At 37.4% G+C, this 27,071-nt stretch overlaps 1 protein-coding gene across 2 annotated transcripts in view; it reads left to right on the top strand.

Annotated features, from left to right (window-relative positions):
• The first annotated feature begins 191 nt into the window (after positions 1-191).
• Positions 192-27,071, top strand: part of LOC134806903 (regulator of G-protein signaling loco) — a 122,426-nt gene continuing 95,546 nt past the window's right edge. The window contains exons 1-4 of one of the 2 annotated variants that reach the window (XM_063780330.1): positions 192-788; positions 2,545-3,686; positions 4,317-4,700; positions 5,022-5,207. In XM_063780330.1, coding sequence (XP_063636400.1) covers positions 383-788; positions 2,545-3,686; positions 4,317-4,700; positions 5,022-5,207 — 2,118 coding nt within the window. In that variant the 5' untranslated portion in view covers positions 192-382. The remainder of the gene's footprint in view (positions 789-2,544; positions 3,687-4,316; positions 4,701-5,021; positions 5,208-27,071) is intronic. The other variant, XM_063760003.1, reaches the window with a different exon arrangement.

Consider the following 27,071-nt stretch of genomic DNA (forward strand, 5'->3'; position numbering starts at 1 on the left):
TGGGTGCGTTCATATTTGCGATGAATTGATATAAATATAAAAAATAATATTTTAAAGCAGTAGTATAATATACTCACAATACAATGAGAGAAATATAGTAAAAAAATATTTACGAACTACTTGGGTTATATTCAGACGTCAGATTAACTTTAAAGAAGTTGCAGTTTTGTTGCAGTTGCAAGTCGGTTACAGTATTTAAAAAAAGCGAACGCACTCAAACTTTCTAAATGTCAGTTACGGCAAGACCTCGAAACTTTCTAGTTTTTCTAGTTTTCTTCTATGAAGTTTCGCCTGGGGCTATTAATTAGATCCCATATCCGGCGCGCGTTCTAATTCTTTTACAACTTACGATGAGTATTTAACAAAGCCAGTGTCAGTGAAAATGGTGCCCCAACAGCAAAGAAGAAGGAGGAGAAGGGCCGCTTTGGTTCGAACTTCGGAGCGTCGTGTTGTGGTCGCGAGAGGCCCTGGAGGGTTTGGGTTTACTATAGCGGGGCAGCGGCCTTGTGTAGTGTCTGCCGTAGCGGCTGGAGGGCCGGCGGAGCGGGCTGGTCTGCGCGCAGGGGACGCTTTGATTGCTGTGGACGGGGCGAACGTAGCGCGAGCTCCTCATGCCTCTGTGGCTCGGCTGGTGGCAGCAGCGCCGGGGGCGATCGCTTTGAGCGTGGCGCCGCGGGAGGCTCCGCCGACGGACACGGAGGATACTGAGCCAGATGAGCGGGCGCGGACTAGGCGGCGGCACCCACCGCCAAGGCGCCGCCCGCAGCCTACTATGCTACACCACCCAGGTCAGTTCATCAGGAAGGTCCCCATAGGATCGTTTAATTGACTTCCAAAATGATTTAACATGTATTGCGTTGTGTTTATGATAAAGTGAATTTGTTTTGTTGTTAAACAGATATATTGTTTATATCTGTTTAACAAGAATATTCATATATTGTTTTGTTTGCATTAGTCCTAAATACATTAGAATCAAGACGGGTTTTCCTACTTTTGCCCTCTTGCTTCTGTAAGTATAGTCTTTAATATTTTAAATTTCTAAATACTGATTGTGGTTTCCAATTTCTTTTACATTTACTTTCTCTACGGTGGTGGTCTTGCTTTGCAATAATGTATAAAATAGCCTAATCTTTATTGACAACCAATTTTCAGTTAAAATTTATTTTTGTTATTAAAATATAAAGTGCCTAGCATCTTAAAACCTTAATTTTTGCAATATATTTATCAACCTAAGTCTTGAACTTACAAATCAAGTAATCATTGGTTTACCATTTCCTTGTTAGTTAGAATGGCTGGTAGATATAGAACCGCAAGATGAGAAAAACCTCCTAAGTTCCTGAATTTTTACACAATGGCAGAAAAGACAAAAGAATAAGATTGCAGTAGACCTCTTGTGCAGTTGTCATCAGATATATCGGAGCAGCCAAGGTGTCTACAATATCTGAACACGCGCTCGAACACCTTGACAATAGAAGCGTGTTCAAATATTTCTGAGTGCCTTGGAAGCTCCGATATATTAGATGGCAACTGTGAATAGGACAGCATAAAACAATAATGGTTGTGTCTTTATTCCTTTTGCAGATGGCTAGTCAAGCTCCTTAATTGGTTAATGAATGACGAGTAAGTGCTGTGAAATATTCTTGCACTTATATGTGTTGTGTTTGCACTAATTTTGTATTCATCTTACATGTGTTGTCATTGTTTTATGTTTGTTATTTTTGTAACAAGGATAATTTTTTAATTGATAAAATAAAACACTGTTTAAGGTCTCACAAATATTGTATTCATGTGGTCCTTTTCCTGTTTATTTGGTGTGTAGTATAAATGTTATTCATCTATAAGTCACTTTAGATGATTAAGCGGTTTTTTAAATAACCCGTTAAAATAGTTTAATTTTATTTACAATTTTTACGTAAAACAACTAACCCAGAAGTTAAAATGCCTTGGTTCCTAATTTTTAAAGTTAATAATTAAGTCATATGCATGTTGAACTTACTTAACCCACAGTGCACATTTAATATTAATCATTGTATCCATAAAACCTTATATTACTTAATTTTTGCTAGTATTTATTGCCAATCTCACCATAGATGGACTGTTTGAAGCTCAGGTGTAATGCTAGACTTTGCTAGACTCAGACTGTCTGTAATATAATTATGTAATAAAAAATCTTTTCACACATGAAGTTGCTGTGGGGCCCGCACTTCTTCAGGTTGTCTTTCTATAGTCATCCTTATAAAATCTATCTGGAACATTCTATTAAAATGCTACTAATGTATGTTATGTAACCAATAATAAGTCCTGCTTTTTTAACATGCACTTGTTCTCTAATCAATTCAATAACACTACAAATATCAGTGTGATTTATGTACTCTTCCATTGTTTAACATATCTCTAATATGCTATCTTTTTTTAAATCATTTTTTTTAAGAATGGGGATTCGTCACACAGTGACGATGTCACCCCCGTAATAATATGCTATCTTACGTATTGCAATATTACATGTTCCACAATAGTCCCTAATTATCCATTATAATTTTCCAGCATGCCACGCTCCAAGCACATCCAACGACATCCTTCAACTCAGCCGCGCGCACCTCACGCCGGCCCAGGCCGCGCGCCTCGAGTGCCGCGCCGTCGTCGGCTACCTCGGCACCATCGAAACCCCCAGCGCCGCCGCCAGCACTGCCCCTGGCAACGTCCGCTCCGCTGTACGCAAGCTCAGACAGGAACGACGACCAGCCACACCTGTGTTATTATCTGTGTTACCTAACGCGTTGAATCTTAGACGCCCAGGCGGACAGATCCTTGCCCAATATCAAAGAGAAAGAATACTCTACGCTGGATGCGGCTCAGACGCTGACAGAAGATATTTTGGACTTGTAACGGCAGCGGAAACCGAAGAAAACCTCGAAGCGTCACATAGCTGCCATGTTTTTGCTGTAGACCCTAGAATGGCTGAGCATGAAGCGCATATACCTCGAGCTAGAGAGTTCCAACTAACTTGTACTAGAGATGCGGTAGCTGAGAGGTGTTTAGAGTTCCCACCGTCAGCGGAGTATGTAGTTGGAGTTGTCAAAGGAATGTACTCCTTACCGGCTGATGATAACAGCCCAAATCTCGCGCAGATATCTAAGCTAGCTATTAAAGGCGATAGTCCCGCGTTTGGTAACTTCTCTAGATGCAATAGAGCCGTTTTTAGAGTGCCCAGAGAAAGACGGCCGTGTAGGCACGATGATAGACTAGAAAGGCTTGAAGGTCAAGAATTCATCGCTAACTCTCCACAGCCAAGTAATCATAGCGAGATAACGACTACGTCTTCTAACAGTGATTCTGGTATAGGCTTTCATAATGACTGTAGGAATATTGCTGACCGGATATTGGTAGTTGATTTCGCTGGGCCACAACCTCCGGTGAACAGGTTTAGACAGGAGATGCCCAGGCGTCCTTTAGGGCTGGTTGGCTGTAGTTTCGAAGATGGTTCCTTCCTGTCTAACACAACTCCTGTAGTAGATGGCTTTGCCGGACAAGGCAGGCCGTTGAACTCGGATGATGTGCTTAACTCTGATCTCCAAGCGAGACACGTGAGCCCTAGAAGTGAGGAGGATAATTACAACTACAATGCGTATGGTGTTGCTTCAACTTCGGGCTCTAGGAGTTTCCAGAATGGAGTAGTGTATGATCAGGTATGTTTAGTTTAACTCTGAATTGCTCAAAAGACTAAAGAGATATACCTAACCTTGTCACTATGATTTCTTAATTCCTCAGGGTTTCCATATTGTTTGCGATCAAGGTTTGCAATTTGGTTACAAATTGTATGGAAGATCCAGATCTGATCAGACAATGAATAATTTCTCGATAATAGTAACGCAAGTCATAATACTCATAATTTAATTGCATGTTCCTTCTCTTCATGTTTCATCCTAATTTAAGTTTTAATGTATCTCTAAATAAGTGTTAAATCTTATCCCTAGATATATTTGACGCTTAAATTTGCATCATTAATTAAAGTAGTAATCATGTCTCGCGTTTTTCGTGTAATGACTGGCGGTTATGAGTAACATATGTGTTGCTTAACTTCAAACTCGGGTACATCCATTCGACCCTCTCAACAAATATCTACCCTATTACCTTTTCTTAATACCAAAATCGCATAACCTGACTGAAGGATTTACCCGAATTTGAAGTTAAGCGACTCATATGGGTCTTGCAAAACAATTTTGTCAATAGAAATAGTCGGTAAATCACAAATAGGTTTGCCAATCTGTAACTTCAATGTTTTCAACCAAAATTAAAAAAAAACTATTTCTCCACAGGTGTACACAGAACCAGAAACACACCACTACGAGCTCCCAGACATCCAACTAGTTCGCGTAGCCGAAGCTTTCAACTCTGTCGAAATATACGAAGAAAAAGACAAGCCTGCTTTCAACTCTGTTGAAATATATGAAGAGAATGTCTCCGACAAACCTTTCTATTCTGTTGAAACATATGAAGAGAAACATTCTGGGAATACTTTTAATTCAGTTGAGATATATGAGAAGTCAGTTTCCGACAAGGCTAGCATGGATAGCATGTCCATGTCGGAGGCGAGACCGATGGGGAGGAGACAGGCATCGTTGGATGATATACTTGTACTAGGCCGCCCGCCTAAGAATGATGATGATCATTTTGTGCATCCAGCGACTGTGAAAAGCAAGGTATGTATATTGTAGAAGTAGTTAACCATTTGTAAATATAATTTTAATTCGATAAGATTTATCAATGGTCAGCTAAAGTACGGACGCTTAGCACGAAGAATCGTACATTGACCCGCCTGTTCCTATCTCTATCGCACGCGCATATTTATATAGCTGTCCCGCCCATGACGCCGGCGGTCAATGCAGATTTTTTTTTTAAAGTGTTATTGTTATTGCTATAGTAGTATGGGATACAACATTCCTTCAAAAAACTTTGTTACTGTTGTCCCCTGGTTAACGGGACATGTGTAACAATTTGTAACAACAAACTTTTTCTTCCAGGTCCGCAAAATAAAACCCCTGAACCTACTCTCAAAAACGAAGCACATCCTCACTGGGCGAGAACGAGACAAAAAACTGGACAGAGAAAGAGCACGCGCGCTCAGCGCGAGTGCGGGCGACGTTGCCGCTCCGGGCGCCGCGCCGCACGAGCTGCCGGGCGCCGCTAGCGAGCCCGACTTGAGACAGGTCAGTGCCCACCATAGTTGTAGAAATAACCCTAGAAAATAACTACCATGAAATATTTCACATCGTAGATCATGGCTTCCATCTTTGATTTTACCTCATGATTTAATTTAAAAAAAACAGCGCAAATATGACATTAAGTCATTATTACATACAACGAAAAAACTAGATACGACGTACTAGTACTACAAGTATTTCGACTATATCGGCATCGGATGTTAGACCTGTTTATAAACTAGCTTTGAAATACCTGTTTTGTTAATCCTACCTGTCCTGTTTTCAGATTTCCTTTCCTTTCCAAGGAATTATTTCCTCATTGTAGAAGTCCCGTTCCTTTCCCGACTGCGTAGTGCTGAGCTGAAAGTAGAAAAAGTCTCGTCATCAGAAAAACCGGCTTCCGGCTATAGTTTGCTCTCTAGATCAGTGGATTTAGGGCTCGTGGTAGCCCTGCCGCCACGTACAAGTGTATGAGCAAAAGGAATTGATTGTTATAGAGAGGTAGTCTAAGAAAAAAAACGTGCCGCTTAGTTTGACGTCCTAAACAGATGGTGCTGTGCTGCGCCATCTGTTTTGCGGTCACTGAATTGTCAAACGCCAACTTTTGACAATCCAGGGTTGGGCAAAATACTGGCTTCCACGTATTTCAAATACAAATTACAAAATACATTTTTAAAAGTATTTGAAATACCAAATACCAACTACTTTGGTGACTGGTATTTGAAATACAAAATACAAATTACAGTGTTTAAAATAATGTATTTCAAATACAAAATACAAAATACTTTTCTTTTTTTTGTTTAATCGTTTAGTTTTTTTTAACGAATATCCTTTCCTAAAAACTTATAGGGTCATTGCGCTTGTTTTCGTTCTTCTCTAGTTTTCGTCCACTTGACGAAATTTGAATATAAACCTACATTGCTACACAAATTTGGACTGATTTCAATCCTTAGCTAAACAATATATCTGTCTACATATAAAACATATATTTCGCAAATAGTAAATTAAAAATGAAATATATTATATGCTAATCTGTCATGTGGTCGAAAACTAGAGCATGGACGGAAACTACTACAATGACTCTATCCCCTGGCTGTTGACGAAAAGTTCTGCGCAGAATAGCTCGCGCAATGTACCTATTTGCGCTCGTACAAGTCGTACATTATATTTAAAAAAATGTTCCATTTTAGGATCATAGAATTTAATAAAATGTATTTTGTAGAAATGTATTTTGAAGCTTGAAGTATTTGAAATACAAAATACAAAATACATGTGAGTGCAGTATTTGAAATACCAAATACAAAATACTTTTCCAGGTAGTATTTGAAATACAAATACAAAATACTAAAATGTATTTCAAATACGTATTTCAAATACATGTAATTGAAATACTGCCCAACCCTGTGACAATCAGAGTTACCGCAAAATGTATGCAGCTGTACAGCGTCATCTCGTTTACCTGTCAATTTTGAAGCACGAAATTGTCTTAGATTTATACGCATCTTACTCAATGTATCTTTGGTATGAGCAAGGTTTCTCTAACCAAACGTATAAGTCCACGTATGCCTGATATTTACATTTCTTATTTCTTAAACATATTTCTGACGCGCAATCGGGTCAGTCTACCCTTACAGTCGGTATTTCAGGAATTTAAGCTCCATTTTTAATAAACTAAAGAATGATGAATTTTGTAAACACTCCATTACTTAAACAATGTACACTAAACTTACAGTCCTACACAAGTATGAGACTTTAACACAAATGAACGTCTTTATTTCAATTACATAAGAGCTATATGATATATAGTTATAGATAAAGGACACAAATACGTACGATGTAGAGCGACTGTATGTTTGTATTCTTTGTATTAGTATAGCTATTAATAGTCTAGACATCGTCTAAAGTGTGTATTGTGCATACTTGCATAGTATACACAAGCTAAATAGTAGCTAAAAGCTATTATAAATGTTGTATGACTTAGTAAATTTGTGTAAGATTGTCCCCTAAAACTTTGCCATTGCATTGTGAGTAAGGTTATGAATTTATTTGCCATTTCGGGTTCATTTGGGTTCAAATTATTAACGAATATTTTTTTTTTACACTGACAACTTTTCATACTTGGCCATTTCTTTTGATAGTGAATATTGTGATTTGATTTAGTGAAGGAAAAAATCGCGAGAAAATCGGATTAATCCCAATAAGGCCTCGGGCCTCGTGTTGGTTTGGATAATTATTAGATGGCTTTCGTAAAAACTGGTGCCTGCTCCAATTCTTGGGATCAGTTGCTAAGCGAGCCCCAGGTTCACAGGACTCCAAGAACGAGTAGAAGAAGAATGAATATTGCGATTTCTGAAGTCGCAATGGCGTCGCAATATATATCTCCTTTTCATTCAGCTTAACTGCGTTTCGATTGAAATATTCATTTAATATTCTCAATTCTGGTAATGGGCTCGGTTTCTTTTTCCTCTTAACGAAATGCTATGACTGACACACGGTTTGGTGCATCCGGCCTTAAGTTGTGACTCGTCATAAGTAAACATTGCGTCCTACTAGTAGGAGTATGACAGTTGGAAGTGACCGATGAGTAATTGTCAATTGCATGTCTCATCAACTAGCAAGGCTAATGTAATCAATAATCATGTTACTATTAATAGTGTACTAACTAATGTCCTTTGAACACATTAACTAGGCTAGTAGAATACTAATAATAGAAGTATTACGTAGGGTTTCTAATCAATTATTAACTGAAATAGATGTCATATACTAAAGGAAAATTGATGCTGTAAATAACACATTAATTTGATTTATCCAATTGGTATTCTGACCGTTCAAATAAAGTAAATATAGTTCATATATATTTTGTGTTTATTAAGAGTATAGTGGACGACCGCCTCTCCATACAAACAGTCCCCATTTTCCTCCCAGGATATTGACATTATGGAGAATATTTTTACACAAGTTTTTGTACATTAACCCATTCGCATTAGCTATTTTGTCTTTTCTCGATTATATTGATTAGAGGTGACATATGTATCAGGTAAACTATTCTGTCAGATATCTTTATTCAGTGCAAATGAGCCCCTTCAGTCGTGAGCGGGCTTAAAAATCATAAAAAACATGGTTCAAATCAAATATCAAATCAAAGATTGTAACAACGTCAGTCGAGGGTGCGCCGACCCCCTTTGCCAATCAAGACTCGTTGAAATAATGACGGTATTCATTGTAGTTTATTATCCGTTAATAGGCTCTGAATGTATCCGGCTCGAAGGACCATTAATGGGTCTTGATTCTTGATAACTTGTATAATTTATTCCGATTGATTTTATCAAAGTTTGTCATGATTTTATGATCGAGGAAGAATTTTTTGTCTTATTTTTGCCCTAAATACACATACATATGTAAAAGACAAATACGGAAAGCTAATCTGACTTCCATGTTGCATACATAATTATGGATGGAGTAATTAGGTTTCTGGCAAAAAAACGCACACTAAATGATTGCCGACTGTACCTACGAAATGCCCTCAAAGAATTTCACTCCGTTAAAACTAATCATATGAGCCCAATCTCGAGGCCTTCGAAGGTAGTCTTACAAATTTTGTAAATTAATGTGAACATTTTTGTTTGGTTGTCAAACATCAACATTTATTCAGCAAATAAGCCACAAGGGCACTTTTACACGTCAATTACAACGTTGTTTGTTCCTCCCTCACTTAAAAACGTCTTACCGGAAGGGATTTTGATGATATTTGGTACCGACGAACTCCTAAAATAGTAACTTAGGAACGCGGACGAAGTCACGGGAAAATGCTAGTTCAATAGGAAAGCAGTTCCAACTTTGGTGCAAGAAAAGCTCACATTGAGCGGCGAGCGGTCATCGCGCCCGCACCAATAATTTACCTCTAATTGAGCGGCGTCTGCGCAAGTAGCGACGATGAGGATTGGCTCGTGGTAAAAAAAAGTTAGTAAATACATATGTTCATGTCAGTCAATGTTCGTTGCGCTTTGTTTTAATACAATGTAATACAAATACTCTATTGCACAATTTAATAGAAGAAAAATACAAAAGAAAATATAGCAACACAAGCAGATGCAGAGGTAAACAACTGGCGGTCTTATCGCTAAAAAGCGATCTAAGATGTTTTAATGACAGGCTTCTCTTTTTTTCGATCTCTCTCATCTTTTCATTGTTAATAATGTTATAACAGCCACTACAGACTTTAAGTCCAAACGTGAGCATGTTAAGCTGAGTTGACATCTGCCAAATACTATGAAATTTGGGCACGAGAGTATACATTTTTGCCACTTGCCAAGCAAATTGTACTAATCATAAACCAGCTGGACTCTCACGACTCACTCTGGATGGAAGTTCATTTTAATAAAAATGTTAATTCCTAATATATTTAGGCCCCTTCCCGCAGCCACGGTCCCTTTTGTTGTGTAGCAATTTTCTCCTAAGTCAAGTCTCGTAAAGACATCATCAGCTTCTCGTATGTCATGTCACAAAACAATAGGCTAAAAACAGCTGGTCCACGAGCCAATGTTAGCGGCGTGCACTACAGTGATCCCGTCGATTGATACCGGCGCGGGCGCTCCCAGTCTCGCGCGGGCGGTGCCCACTACCGTACCATAGACAAACAACAAACATACTTGTTTTGTGCAATAAAGTGTGTGTATTACTTATACTGGGTCAAGGAGATCTTGTCAGTAGAAAAAGGCGGCAAATTTGAAAAATGTAGGCGCGAAAGGATATCGTCCCATAGGAAATTTGAATTTCGCGCCTTTTTCTACTGACAAGATCTGCTTGATCATCTATACTCTTACTGCACACGAGAACCAATGTGAATAATTGGATTTCATAGAGAGGTTAGTTTCGCTGGGGGCCTAGCCAAAGTGACAATCGTTTGCAGAAAACGAAAAGAAACGTTATCAGTTCCATACATTATTTACGTTTCGTTTCGCTTTCTGCAAACGATTGTCATCTTGGCTAGGCCCCTGGTCTCATGTAGGGCCGGTCTTAAAGTGTCATTCTATGGAACTCGGTAACTATGTAAACAAACCGCCATATTGAAATTTTCTCCGAATGATGAATTTTACTAGTGACTTTTGTTTACATAGTTAGCAAGGTCCATAGAATTACACTTTAGAGTAGCGCACCTCTTATAAACTGGGCGAGTACCGAGTACCGTACCATAGACAAACCGTGTATAGGTACATGAAACATTGACAACAATTTCTTAAAAAAATACTTACACAAATTGTATCATTCGATATAAAATAATAGTAGATTTGTATGATTCAATTTGACTGAGTACTTAGTTATTAGGTAAATCACATTTTAAATTTTGTCCCCATTCACCCCAGCCATCCCTATTGAATTCACCCCTGTTGACGATATCTCGGTATATTAGTCTGTCATCAGTGTCATTACATGTCTCGTTTTATATCTGATCCGCTAATTAAATTATCTAAAAACGAATGAGGAAACACACAATAAAGTTAATTAGGATTGTTAAATTTAATTTGGGTCGGATAGTTCTGATCAGTTTAGCGAAACAGAAACTGTCACTTCCTAGGTTAAATATAGATTGTGGGAAAATTGAAATTGTTGTTTTTTAAACACATTCTATTATGTTAGTCTGTCTGTCAGTTTTATATCGTGTTTTACCTCCCATTAACCTTTTCGACGCCGTGTCAAACACCAAAGCTGTCACGCGGACGCCACGTCACCGAGGTGTCAAAACTGAAATGAACCTTATGCATATGCACGTAGGTCTATGTTGCTCTGTGGTCTGTGACCGATTAATCGGTCTTTGGCGTTGAACTTGCGGTGCGGATATATCGGTCATAATGGCGTCCAAAAGGTTAACCGTGTCGGGGTCCTATAGTCGCATTACATTAAGTGAAGTGGATAAATCAGCCGGGGAACTTTCTTTTACAGTTTAAATTCCGGTAAAGTTGTTTTATTTCATGAATAACTATCACGGTAAACGAAGACAATATTCGGGTTACTTTTTTTAACATTATTAGTGTTACTGCGCTACTAGATCGATCAAAGTTTGGTGTTACGATCGCGATCGACATAAAATCACCCTAATTGAACATTAGGACTTAGTAGGCTTAATAGTAAGGTCAGCTTGTGATTGTATATTGAATTCAATAGGGATAAGCCAGATAACCTACTTTGGAAATATGTCGAGGTAACGTTACTTTGATGCACGTAAAATATAGCATAAAACTGTCTCCGGTAACAGTTATTAATATTCTTTATGGTTATGTTACGACCATAGATAATAAATATGGCGGGGACGACGTAATTAAGTGTTAATTTTACTTTTATCCGCTGATGGCGCAGTCACGATCGGCCGGCACGTGTATAATCTGTGACGCCATTATGTTAAAATTAAAGGTTACGTTTTTGTTGTATACTTTTGTATTTAGTTTCTTTTACCACAAGTTGTAACCAGTTTTTAAATAAACATGAGATAAAATGATATATCCTTAGAGCTTACTTGCTCTGAAACTGCAGCTACTTTTCGCCAAGAAGAAGATGAAGATGGAAATGTTGCCGCGTGTAATTTTACATTTCCCTCGTCACCACTTTGATGGCTGGCAGTCCTCAACTGTGCTTTTCTCCAGAAACGTCCTGCCTCGCACAGCTAAACTGTGGAATGAACTGCCGCCCGCGTTATTTCGGACCGATACAGCCTTACACCTTCCTGAAAAGAGCGCACTCCCATCTTAAATTTCCGGCAACGCACTTGCAACCCGCTCTAGTGCTTACTACTAATAGTTGCTTACTTGGTGTCAAAAAGTTTTGAGACCCATGTCATAGATACCGACTTCGTTTTGTTTGGAAAATTTGCCCACGTCTCAAGGAAATATTGAACTGTTTTTTACAGTAGGTACATATTGGTCCTACTTTCCGTGCATAATGCATATGTTAAAAGTTTAAAGGGCCATACTTATGTACTGTAAAACGTTGTACGATACACGTGCGAATAAGTAATTCGCCACTCGTTTCGAATTTCCTCTTTTCCGCACTTGTATCGTAAATAACTACTTTTTAATTATTAATTAACAAAGAAGAGCCAGTTTTAAAATCGTTTTTCTAGAAACTGCTCGACGGATATCGCACGAAATCTTTAAAAAAAAAAAACGAAATACTGAGGTATAATAGAATTAAACAATACCTAATTATAAAAAGTTCCCGGAGTAATATCCTGCCTATTATTAATGGTCTAATATCTACTTTGCTTGAATACTCGATGAGGAACTGCGGCTAAACTCGCACGTCGCCGGAAAATGCGTCATTTCCTTTAGTTAGGTACATCTGATAATCTTTTAAGAAATAACTTGATGGACCACCGTAAAACCACCGAACGAGTCCAGTATTAAAACTATTGATCCACAAGTTCATTGCGTAATTTTAAGTATCAATACCAATCTTATTAAAACAGTGATATGTGAGTTTTTAGGGTTCCATACCCAAAGGGTAAAAACGGGACCCTATTACTAAGACTCCACTGTCCGTCTGTCTGTCACTAGGCTTCTCATGGACCGTGATAGCTAGACAGTTGAAATTTTCATAGATTATGTATTTCTGTTGCCGCTATAACAACAAAAGGGGCTGTCCATAAATTACGTCATCGATTTCCCCCCCCCCCCCCCCCCCCCTTCAAATCGTCCAAAAATCATGCTTCGAATGACCCCGTTTCCTCCTACGTCATGCTACCATCATCGGATGTCCAGACCCCCCCTCCCCTAATTTGAAATGACGTAATTTATGAATAGCCCCTAATACTAAAAAGTACGGAACCCTCGGTGGGACAACTAATCCCAAGAATTGGCGTAGGCACTAGTTATTATGAAAGCGACTGCCATCTGACCTTCCAACCCACAGGGTAAACTAGGCCTTATTGGGATTAGTCCGGTTTCCTTACGATGTTTTCGCTCACCGAAAAGCGACTGGTAAATATCAAATGATATTTCGTTCATAAGTTCCGAAAAACTCATTGGTACGAGTCGGGGTTTGAACCCGCGACCTCCAGATTGAAAGTCGCACGCTCTTACCGCTAGGCCACCAGCGCTCTTATATATCGGATTTTAGATGAAATTTGGTAGTTCACTGACTTCACTGTATTCAAAGTATTTCTTTACTGACTAACTAGCCTTCGATCGCGAATCGTCCGTGTATTAAATAAGTGGATGGGTCTCATTACATCATTTCTTATACTCTGTATCTTTAGGTATTTAAATAAAAGTAAACAAATTCTACTCTCAAATGACTCATTAAAGCCAGTTGAGGGTAGATGAAAACATTACACGATCAAATATTGTAGGTTAAAGTCAGGTCGTTCAGTGACTGTTCAGTGATACAGGCGATTTTGTACCTAATTGGTCGGTTAACCAATAAATGTTATAACTACTGGAAAATGTACAAATTATTTGTTTACTTTTATTTAACCCTTTACCAGGCTGAGGGATATATATTTCCCACATACGGCACTTCAAACATGTGTTCTATTTTTGATGAGTAAGACTGACATTCGATTGTCATTTTTGAAATGTCAGCCTGGTAAAGGGTTAAATACGTAAAGATACAGGCTATAGTTAAAGCCTGACCAGTAATAAATGATCATTGTCAAGAAAGGGCTGATTCTCATGTAAGGGGTGACAGTTCTGATGAAAAAATTAGATCAGCGAAATTCCGCAACATGGCGCGTGATTATAATCATATATTACTGGTCAGGCTTTAAGCTCGATAACGAGTAGTATCCTACTATCAACGAGTTCGGTTCTGCGTTGTTTGTCAATATAACGCGAGTAACGCGACTGATGAAACTACTTGAAATGTTACGAAAACTGAGACGTGTAAATGTATTAAATAGTCACTGCTCCACAAATTTAAGATAAATCTCGATTGTTTGCCATGATAACTCATATTTCAGTGCAAGAAACCTTTTATCTCTACAATTGCAACACTATTCTATTTTTGTACTGTCTGTATCGTTATCAGTTAATTCCAACAATGCTCAGGTAAGAGGGCACTAAAAATAGATTCCCTTAGTCACCAGAAGGACGTGTGTTTATAAAAGTTTGTTTATCTGTGATTTGGTTCAGAGAAATATTGTCTATGACAAAGAGGTTTTGATTATTTCGATTTGATTAGGATTCCTTGTTAGTTGTTTGCGTAGTTAGACTGGTAGAAATTAACGTAGACGTATGGCGTTAGAAGGATCTAGAGAAATATGGCGCTGTACTTTAAGAGGGGGCGTAATGCCAGGAAATAGGAAGGGAATAAAAAATGGCTAGATATACGAAACTTGCGACGGAAGATACGACCATCGCGCAGGTTTTAACTTATATACCTAGTGTTTCCGCCCGGGTGCCCCACATACGCTCTTCTCACAGCACGATCCTCCCCCATCCTATCCAGGTGACCAAGCCAGCGGAGTCGTGTGGCTTTGATCTCGCCAATTATATTGGGCATCGCAACCAGCTCCTCTAGCTCCCTATTTTTCCTTCGCCTCCAAGTTCCATCTTCCTCTCTGATAGGCCCCAGAATCTTCCGCCAGATTTTCCTCTCCGCCACTAAGAGCTTGCTCTCTTCTTTCTGAGTCAGCGTCCAAGCTTCACTCCCATACATCAAAATTGGTCTAATTACAGTCTTGTAGACTCGAATCTTGGTTTGTCTACTGATCAGCTTGGACACTTAAGACTCGATGGAGCGCTGCCGAGCATCTTAGGGAATAGAATAGAATAGAATAGAATAGAATTGATTTATTCGTAAGCACAAACAATCGGTACAATACATTACATTATATAAAAGAAAACATAAAATAAGATTAAAGTGCCACAAAATGGCAAGAACCAAATGGAAATGAAATGGAAGAATGGATGGATATATGAATGGAAATGGAGTAGGGCGTTTTGGATTCGAATATCTATCTCTTCCTCCCTTCGGTTGGTATCAGTTACTGTGCAACCAAGGTACCTAAAATGATCGACACCTTTGTAGGTGGTTGCTCCGACTACTAGGTCTTCTCTTTTCACTCTGGTCTTCTTGTACCTTTTCATTTGGAGATATTCTGTTTTCTGGTGGTTGATTCTGAGACCTATCTTCTCCCCTTCCTGCTCCACAATTCTAGCCATGGCCTCCAGGTCCCTTTTGTTTTGAGCCAATAGTCCCAGGTCATCAGCATAGCCAATGATCTTATGTCTGCCGTTCAACTCTACACCCCCATCATACATAAGCAATTTTCGGACGTCCGTCTGGGCGTCCCAGATACCGCTGGAGTGACGAAGCCCAAAAAGACCTGTCCGCCCTCGGAATACCCAACTGGCGCGAAGTGGCGCAGAATAGGGCAGAGTGGCGCTCTCTTGTGTCAGAGGCCAAGATCCTCTTTGGGTCACTGAGCCAGTGATGTATGTATGTATACCTAGTGTTTAAAATTTTGCTCGTCACGTCCCTCGTCTATATCACAAGTTATTTTATACTAAAACTAGTATAGCTTACAGACTAGCTATTATTAACTTTTTGATGTTACAAGTATCCCCGCTATCTCCACGATTCCCGATAATTTTTAATAAATAAAAATGTAGAAGTTCTTTTATACGTGTCCCAATTTCAATGAACTGGTGCAATGATATCGGATGCCATCTCTGGTTCTATTTCCGCGGCAATCGGGTCAGTGCGGCCTCGCTCCTATAACTCGTATTACTTACTCGACTTTACAGTTTATCTATCAATCATTTTAGACTTACATTTATTAACCGACTTCAAAAAGGAGGAGGTTCCTGTTTGATACGTTGGGAAGTGGGAACTTTGTGTATTTCCCGATTTCTCGAAGCCATGTCAGGATCATAGGGAACTCATGCATTGGCTTTAACAATTAAACTAGGCTTGTGCCTGCTCGGTCACTACAGAGAGCGCTCCGCTCTCGGTCAATCGGTCAAACGAACTAGTTCGGTCTTTTAGTTCCTTTAGTTCAGTTCGGTCTGAGAGCTGGGAATGTATGAATCGATTTTACCTTACTTTTTTTTCTAAATTTTTGGCAACTGAATTACGATTCAAGTTGTACGATACTATATGACGGTTAAACATCAAAAAGCTAGACACAATAAAATAAAATAAAAAATATAGAAAAAATATTTGATATTTTTTCATATTCTTGAGGTTTAGGACTGTTTGTCACTCTTTTATCTCGTTCGCACTCGTGCCAACGTCATTGTGAACCATTTATTTCAGTCTATTTTCTGTTTCACTCATGTCAAGCGCTCATCAATCCCACTGAACTAAAGGACCTAAAGACCGATTAAGAGCGTGCAAAAAGATTTAGTTCCTTTCGGTCCTTGACGGGATTTCATTCTTAAAAGTTCTTAGTTCATGACCGACACAAGCCTAAATTAAACATATAGTTTTACATTTTGTTGTTGTTGTGAATTTGTTGAAGTGAAACAGTGCTGATGAAAACCAAAAAATGATAACATAGTGAATAGAATCAGGCGTTACTTTGCGGAACTCCATATTAATTAAAACCAAAATATTACTTTGCTAATCCGCGAAAAGATAACGTAATAACGTGTTCTTTTGTTAAACTTTATTTCTTTGAAACTTAATGCCGTCCTTTATCTTTTCAATTGTGTGTATTCAATATTTGAAGCAGATGATTTGTTAGTATTTATTCAGCACTGAATCACTGAACCGTCCATTAGTAATCTATCAGTGAACCTAAGTAAACACATCTTGTTATTTGGACAATATATCATTCAACTTCAAAATTGACAGAATCTCGGGAGGGACAAAGGAACTGAAGATTCAGATGTTTTTATTTACCTATTATTTAATGAATATGCGCCTATAATTACTTTTTTTTTCACACATTTATAACTTTGACTGTGCCTACAAATTCTGAAATGTTTTTTGAAGTGAAAACTTCTTTAGCGGCGCTGAGCACTTTTTGAGGTGGGGAAAAAATGATAAACTCGGGACAGCGTAACGCGTAACGCGAAGGCGTCTCTCCTCTCTTTCTACTGAGCCGGCTGTTTCATGTAGGCGGCGCAGGGCGCTTGCGTGACTTATGTCATGTGTGACGGACAATGTTATTCACCAAAGAACTTTAGTCATAACGTATCATAATCAGGTCAATTATTTAAAACTGGACTTTTATATTAAGCAATAAAGCTCAATGTTCTAATCTTGTACGGGCTGAAATACGAGGCTCTCACAGTTACATTCTAACTTTATATCACTTCAATATAATTCAATAATTTCAATAAAGTCTCATCTTGATGAAATCGCTAATAAAAGTGAACTCTAGTACTGGTGAATAAAACTCAAAATATCATGACCAAATATATTTAGATGCGAGGTCTGCAAGGTAACTTTACAATTTCTATTCGAATTTTAAACAATTAACGCTACAAATTTAAGTTCACTGGCCAGCAATTTCGGAACTAAAGTTTTTCAATAGAAAGGAGGATGGGTCAATTATACATAGTGCTGCAAACATAGTTATTGAGTTTTGACTTCTGTCGGCACTCTCGGAGTGCAACCCGTTGTTTTTTTTTTAAGCAAAGTGGGCAAAGTGAACTTATTAATCATGTTGAAGAGCTATGTGCGCATTATACAAATACATTATTGTGGACGTGCACGGGACGTACCTAAATGTATAAAATGTCATAAAGTATGAACTAAAGCACATTGGATGGCAATGGCAACTCAGAAACATATTAGCCACACAGCAAAGTACCGGAGATAATGGTCATCAGTGGTCACTGGTCATCAGCCGGGTCGCGTGAAGGTCGGACCAATTTAGGAGTCCACCCACTGCTTGTTTGGCGATGAGTGGATGGTTTGGAAAATTGGAACTTCCTCGTTTTTTAGCCGATTGCGGCAAAAAGAAAGGGTTTTGTTTTAAAATTACCGTGTTCAAGTTACTGATGTGCCGTGCCGTGTGGGAACTTCTCATACTTTTGTATGGGAATCTAAATTCCATTTCATTAGTTAAAGTTTCCTTGCATGGTTACCTGTAAATTTTCCCTAACATTTCCGGAAATTTTGGGAACTTTTTGGAAACTTTCCGCAACAGATTTGCCAAAACAGAAACAGAGTCGCACTGTAAGGGTTTCTTTTTTACCTTTTTGGTACGGGACCGAAAACGAAAGAAATAGAAAAGACTTTAACAAAATAATTATAATGTATGGTGAACTGTCGGCATTATTATAATACTTATTGACACGTAGCGAAATCGGTATAATTTGCTCACTCCGGAAGGCGCTTCATAGGATAGGTTGTAGGTAGTCTGTTGTATATGGTTATCTTTTCCGTTATCTTCAATTTGTTAAGGCCGTAAACAAAAAAGGTACCTATAATTAGAAGCCTGGAATTTGAACTCACTTCAACGCTACCTGAGATTCGCGTTAACCTCTTCAACACTTGATTAAGACATTGCAGACGGCTAAATCCTTGGTCCAACTGCAGACAAGTGACGATAACCAGGTCGATCTTCGTAATTCAAATTTGGAACACCAATGAGGCGTATTTCCGCGTCCGAATGCTATACGCATCGGGATGTTAACCTCTTTACGGCGAGGTCGTGTTTGGTTATCGCAATGAATGACTCCTCTGTTGGCGGTTATCGGGTTTATTTTAGGTGACCTTTTTAATAATCCTTTTCTGATTTTTGTTACAAGATGATTTCATTATTAGGTGTTATTGCGACTTCTGAAGGATAGTTTAATATTGTGCGTAGTTATGTTTCATAACTTTCAAAGAAGGTATATGCATGAATGACCTACCACGTAGCTAAACTTGTAAAACCAGCCGACATGAAAGGTATAGGTACCTTTTATGTTAGATACTTATCCTAGAATGTTAACTTTCTTCAAATAACATTGTTATTTTAAATAGGTTATTTATACAGTAGCTCACTAATTAATTACACATCATGTTCGACGTTCGACGTTAGAAAATCATAACAGTGTATTCAAGAATCTTCATTATAGGTACTATCTCAACATATTCCCAATTTGTGGGTACGTCATAATGGCGTAAGTACCTTCCTATAGGCGCATGGCATTGTTTCAAGACCGGTGCAATATAGTTTTATATTGACATTCCCGTATGAGCGGTGGGAATAAGACGTAATCAGTCTCTCTCCGGCGTCCGTTCATGACTGACGTGAAGTTCGCTTCAATTACGCTGAAAACCATGTGATAATTAACCGTTTCGTAACTTGTTACGCCATTTGGATTCTTAACTATCTAACGCTACGATTCAAAATCAACTGTGCGTCGTTGAGTTAAGGTGTATTTGTGCAAGCACGTGTTTCATTAGTTCTGAATTTAAATTTGGAATGTGGGGGTTGTCAGGCGGGAAAATATAAACAGATGTGGTGTTTTGTTTAGTGTTTTTGTTTTCGGTGATCAACTAGAAATGGCCAACAGAGTCATGGGATACGTGATTTGTGGGTACAACTCCGTCGATAATCTGCTGGTGAGTTTCAAACTTAAGTAGGTACCTATTTATTAAGAAGAAAAGTGGCTGTAACTGAAAAATAATATAGGTCTTGTCGAAAGTCCTTGCGTTCCGTCGCGACCTGCCGCGAAAAACGAAAATCGAAATAAAGAAAACGACTTTAGTTTTCGCGGTAGGGCCTCTGGAACGACGAGGTAAATAAATGAATAACCACAAGTGTATAAGACCATAGACTTTGAGTCATGCGTTACTGTACACTCTATAGAATTATTTGCCATGTTAATAGCAGGCACCTATAGTTGGTCAAACCAATTTGTCAGTCAGTAAGAACCAGGAAAACTATACTCATCCTTTTCTTTTGGGTGCTAGTACTAGTGTAAGACAAAGACAAAGCGTCTATGATGATTGAAAATGAGACAGTCCTTTGACAAACTATACTAGAATTTCGTATCGTAATTCAATGGTCAGTAAGTAGGTTCTTTCTAGACTTCTTTTTTTTATACCTAATAAAAACATATATAATAGGTATTAACCCTTTACCAGGCTGACACTTCAAAAATGACTATCGAATGTCAGTCTTACTGATCGAAAATAGAACACATGTTTGCAGTGCCGTATGTGGGAAATATATGTCCCTTAGCCTGGTAAAGGGTTAATAAAGCAACTTTAGATGCGGTAGGTAGGCACGACGTGGTTTAATTTCTAAAGTCTCAAAAGTCTGTAAAAACAGATCACAGCTCAATATGATAGGTTAAAAAAAAAGCTGACATGTTTACTTAGCAGCAAGTCTGCGTTCTATTTTTGAATCTAACCAATCGTTTGTGGTTTAAAGCTTTGAAGGTAAAAATAACTATTATGCCTGTTGCTATACAATACATATTCTAATTAATTAATTAACTTCTTATGTTTCTTTGATCCTTGCAAGCAAAAGGCGTGTTGAGGAAAACGTTTACCTATAGCTTAGCTACTCTCAAGCAGTGTCGGTAATTTTTCAGTTATTGCAAGCATTTCCTGTTTCCTCTATTGTTTTCTGTTCAGCTGAATAATAAAATTAATTTAATAACTGCTTGTTTATGAAGGAAATTGTGGCGAAAACGCGTTCTTTGGCCAGTGCATTTGCACTTGCTTTTACATATTTTATGCTTAGTTTTTGGGTCGGGTGTTAGATATGAGCGCTTATATTTTTTATTTTATTTTTGTAATTATTTTTCGGTATCTCTTAGTCACAATCGCCAGTACTTTCGATACGGACACGAAAAAAAAATGTCTTAAAATGTATTTTCCTTCTCGTTTCATCAATTTTATTTATTTATTATTATCTATGTCGGATGCAGTCCGGCAACTAAATAATTAATAAAAAAGTTTTTACTTCCTACATTTTATATGAATTTTCCAGGGTTCGCTATTTAATAATGTTCAAAAAACGTTGGAAACTGTCCTAGACAATTGTTTTCATCGCCTCTCCGTATGAGTAATTCCTTGACATCATTTTACCCGCATGGTCCATGGGAACACGACACTGATGACACATCCAATTAAGCGACTCATGTTTTGATCCAATTTTATCCATAGATACGTTATATTGTCTGTCTGTTATCTGTCCAACATCAGGGATTCACCTCCCTTAAGTATTTAAAATAATATTCGCAATTCGCAATAATCGCATTTTTTCAAACTTACCTATATCGTTAATCTTACGAAGTATTCATGGCATAACTTGATTTGCATATTATAGCATGTAGTAAAGTATTTTAAAATCTAAAAAATATAGTCGAGCCAATTTTAATCGGCTACAAATATAATGACCACCAAAAAATACTTTGGTACCCTAAATAAAAAAATCATGCTTACCAAAAAAAATTAGTGAACACCAAAAAAATAAGGCCTAAAAATACAAAAGTACCACCACTTTAATTACGACTGCACTTCAAATTGTATTCAAATACCAAATATATTGAATGATCACCAAAAATCATTAATGATCACCAAATCTTGAAGACCAAATTAATGCGATATTTTCACATAAATAAACCACTATGATTACCAAAAAATTTATACATATTACCGAATAAAGTAAACTGATGCCGAAATTACTAGCCCCTCCCGCTCAACCCCCCGTAGCCCGCACCGCATACCTAACTAACCTAATCTACTTTTCTAGTAGCATTTCGTTATGCTACTAGAAAAGTAAGTTAAACTGCTATCAGTTAAGTAGGTTAGGTTAGGTTAGCACTGCGACCCTTACAGAAACGAAATGGTACTAGAAAAGTAGGTTAGGTTAAGTTTCAACTGCTACCCATACAGATACGAAACGCTACTAGAAAAGTGGGTTAGGTTATGTTTGAACTGCGACCCTTACAGAAAAGAAATGCTACTAGAAAAGTGGGTTAGGTTAGGTTTGAACTGCGACCCATACAGAAACGAAATGCTACTAGAAAAGTGGGTTAGGTTAGGTTTGAACTGCGACCCTTGCAGAAAAGAAATGCTACTAGAAAAGTGGGTTAGGTTAGGTTTGAACTGCGACCCTTACAGAAACAAAATGCTACTAGAAAAGTGGGTTAGGTTAGGTTAGAACTGCGACTGTTACAGAAATAAAATGCTACTAGAAAAAGATGACGAAGTGGATTAATTAATTTAATAGGATAACGATATATTCAATGATTGCACATTTTTAATTAAAATGTGGTTACAATTTTGTGATCATTTACTATTTTTGCGTTTACAATGATTATTTTGGAGCCATTTGCTTTAATAGGATAGCAAGATTTAAAAATTTGGTTATCATTTTACATTAAAATGGAGTTCTAATTTTGGCGGTCATTTACTATTTTTGGGTTTACAATGATTATTTTGGTGTCATTTTCTTTAATAGGATAGCAAGATGTAAAAATTTGGTTATCATTTCACATTAAAATGGGGATTGAAATTTGGTAATCATTGACTATTTTTGGGTTAATAATGATTATTTTGGTGTCATTTCCTTTAAAAGGATAGTAAAATGTAATAAAATTGGTAATCATTTCACATTAAAATGGTGTTATAATTTTGGTGATCATTCATGATTTTAGGGTGGTAAAATAGATTTTTTTGGTATTAAATTTTACTAAATCTGGTGATCAGTTAAATAGCAGCCATTTTAATCGATAATATACCGTGTTATAATTAATTGAATCCGGCAATTAACCAACAAAGAGTGTGCAATAATATAACTAATAGACGTTATTATTGTGATTGTCGTTGCGGCAATCTGAGGGCCTAGGGGTCATCCATTAATTACGTCACACGAATTTCAAGGTTTTTTGACCCCTCCCCCCCTCCTTGTCACACTTGGTCACATTTGACAAACCCCTCCCCCCCCTGATGTGACGTCACATTTTTTCAACGAAATCGGCAAATCGAATTAAGTATTATTAATTTTTTGTCAAAATATTAGTAAATTTATAACCCAAAACTGATTATGAAAAAAAAATTAAACTAATAAAAACGATTATCGTTCCAAAAACTTGTTTTTGAACTGTACAGTAAATAAAATGATTAAAATAGAATTTTGTTTACTGATGAAGTTAAAGTGACGTCACAAAGTTTGTGACTCCCCTCTCCCCCTTGTCACAACATGTCACATTTTCTTGACCCCCTCGCCCCCCTAAACGTGTGATGTAATTAATGGATGACCCCCTACCGCGAACACCGAAGTTCGCAAATTGCGGGCATTTTTCTATTTTACTCCAATTTTAGGCGGAATTAGAGTGACTGAGAAAGCCCTCTGCCACCGACCACCATTATATGCGCGTCACAGATGTCTACTGTTTTGTCAACACTCAACGCTTCGTTTCACTAACTAAGCTATGTTTTGAAAACTATATCGTAGCACAGGTCAAAGAGTAGTACATACAATATATGCACAGGTACACAGCTGAAAAATGATAAATAAAATGTTAACGACAGATACATTACAGCCAACATCATAATATCATAAACGATATTTTAAAAACAAAATAATAGAACGTAAATCTATGCTTTTTATTTTTTTAACCTTTCGTCGCGACATGGTATGTCAAGGAGCGTCTGGCTGAAAATACGATAATCCGGGTCCGAAATAGACGGCATGAATGAACGGGTCTATTTAAAGATGAATGAATGACTGAATGTACGCATTGTTGTGAACGCGGAAACGTTGTGCAAGTGAGATCACTGACTTTCACTGTGAAAAGGGTTGAACTCTGTAAAGTGTTGTATTGAAGATTAGAATATTACTTGATTTATTTGTTTATAATTGTCTTATTCATAATACAGTACATAATATAATGTTCTTGAATGTAAATAAATAAGCATTTTTATCTCGATTACAAAACCTTTTTCGATATACATACATATATTACCTACCTATGTAATTTATAATTCCTTCATTTTAATAAATAAATAAATAATAAATATTATAGGACATTATAACACAAATTGACTAAGCCCCGCGGTAAGCTCAATAAGGCTTGTGTTATGGGTATTTAGACAACGATATATGTATATATGTAATACATATAAGTATAAATGCCATGCTTCTTCGGCCATGTTTCTCGTCGTGGTAATAACTCCATAGAGCGTCTCGTAGTGCAGGGAAAGGTCGAAGGCACCAGGCCACGTGGTAGATCACCAATGAGATGGACAGACCAGATCAAGGCCGCAACTAAGTGCTCGGTTTACGAATGTACCCGGAAAGCTGCAGTCCGCGACGAATGGCGCCGTATTAGCAAGATCATCACTCATCGAGATTCACAATGATGACCACGACCACTCTGGCAAGAGTGTACCGACTAAGAAGAAGAATAAGTGTAAATACTTATACACATAGAAAACAACCATGACTAAGTATAGCTAACTCTTGAAATAAACGTCGTCATAAACATATTATGAAGAGCTGTCATTAGCACTTTCTTGTCAATTTACTGTGCTGTACATTGCTGGCAATTAAAGTTTTGTTAGAAAGTTAATAAAGTCTGAATTTTAGCTTAATTAATTAAATTAAGGTCGTGGTTAAGTTAAAAAACTATGTTACTTTACCCTATTTAAAAAAAAGCTCACTTGCCGGTAACAGACTGTATATAATAGGTAGATACATACATATTTATAAATACTTATATACATAGAAAACTCCCATGACTCAGGAACAAATATCTATGTTAATCACACAAATAAATGCCCTTCCCAGGATTCGAACCCAGGACCATCGGCTTCACAGGCAGGGTCACTACCCACTAAATATTAAATCGTCAATTGTAGGTAAATATTAGTGTTTCGTGAAAAACTTTGTTTACGTTGCACTTATTTTTATTTATCTTTACAATTTTGTGTTTCGTGCATTTTGCGTTTTGTGTTGTTGCCGTTTTTACTTCGTAAATGATATCATGTCCAATACCTGATAAAATACCCGCTACTCGTAGTTACCAGAGCTTGTAGATTGCATTGAAATAGACCAGATCTAAATGACTGCTTCAAATACTTTGCATTCCTCAGTTGCAGGTTTTGCGTAGTATTTTCCACGCACATTGGCCCGTTACGGACTTATTGATGTTTATTTTGTCTGTTTTCATAATCATAATGGTGACCAAACTACAAAGAGATCATTGGGGGACTGACGTGGTAGTATTTTCTTGCAAATACCAAAACAACTGATTGACGATCCCTCCATATCAATAATTCCTCGAGTTCAAAGTTGCCTAAAAAATTAAAAATACTAAAAAGGTTTTTATAATTACTGATTTTAATTCAAATGACATATATCATGGTAAAAATAACAACCTGTGGATGAGATTAGCTCAGGACCGGGACAAGTGGCTTACTAGAAAAGAGGCCAGGCCTATGCTCAGCAGTGGGCGATAAAGGGCTGATATGATGATGATGAAAATTATCAATTTATTTCATTATCACAAACCCGTTTTCCAAAGCAAAAAAGCACGTTTATAACGGTCACGTACGATGAAGAATTTAAACCCAAAAGACTATTTTTACCAATCAATTTCGACCATAGATAAGCTAGGTATATCGTGGGATTATTCCAACCACTGCTTTTACGTGTGTGTCTAATCTGCGTTTATCTGTTGCAGCGATGCACTACATTCGTTGTCCTGATCTCCGGTCATTCACACCAATCTTTTCCAGAATACCAACCTACAAAATTCACTCCACACATTTTATTGTTTTCTAAATCACGTTGGGCATCAATTGCGTTTAAAAAAGAAAAGGGTTAGCCAACTGTCAGACTATTGTACTGCAGTTTATTTTTAACAACCATTATTTTCAGCCAGCATTCTATGCATCACATTTGAATAAAAACTAAATTTATCGGTAAAGGTAGCTAAAGATGTATAATTTTAACATTATTTTAACGGTCTCATTTGAATAAAAACAAAGTGAGGCGATATTTTTGCGCGAATTCCACAACTAAGTCACTTATGAGAGTTATGAGTAGATATGAGACTGTTTTGTAATGAAATGAAACTTGTATTTGCAGCAAGTTTCAGCGCAAAATAAAACGCAAAATTATTTAATTAAATAGGTTTCATGGTCTAATAAAACATGGTCTTCCATTCCCAGAGTGACACGGGCCTACGTCACAATAACATTGCCACTTTATTTCAACATAACATGTTACATGGGTACATTATACCTATGGTTAATAAGTTAAAATATTTCTTTATAATTTTATAATTTTCATTTATATGTATTTTAGCTTAAATTTTACAATAACACGTCATTTTTAATTACTCGTTAGCAATATCTTCAGATTCACGAAAGAAATTTCAGACTTTCGGGTAATTCTGTTTATACTACTGGCAACACAGGATAGCGCTGTGCACATTTGACAATTCGGATCTAGATAACTTCATGCCCTGACCGTCATCCTTGTCGAACGCGTGTTAATTGTTATTTCCTTCTCGCTCAGTGTCAGCAGTCGCAGTGCTTTCCAAACTTTTCACGTCGTAAGCTTGGTAATTAATGTGTAACTGTGAATTAGTTTTTTAATCGTTTGTCTTGTATAGATAAATAAAGTTTAATTTAATACATTAGATTTGTTTTATTTTACTATGTTTCTACATGAATAACTTAAAATTAATGCCGTTAAAATAATTTTCACCGTTGGTTAAAATTCTCCCACATTTCAAAGTTTGAGAACCTGTAAACAGCATGATGACGTAGGCGCGTGTCAGTTAGGTCATACGCGAATCTCGGAATGGAGTACCAGGCGGAGTATATTATTATACCATGATAGGTTAGAATTGTAGCAAACTGGTTGGTAATTTAATGTTTCTTCCCTTTCCAATTTCCAATATGCAATAAATGCAAAATTTTGTTGTGTACGACAGCATATAATGAGTTTCGTGTCTTCGTAAACAA

The sequence above is a fragment of the Cydia splendana genome, chromosome 1 (assembly GCF_910591565.1).
Source record: "Cydia splendana chromosome 1, ilCydSple1.2, whole genome shotgun sequence".
NCBI classification, from domain to species: Eukaryota; Metazoa; Arthropoda; class Insecta; order Lepidoptera; family Tortricidae; genus Cydia; species Cydia splendana.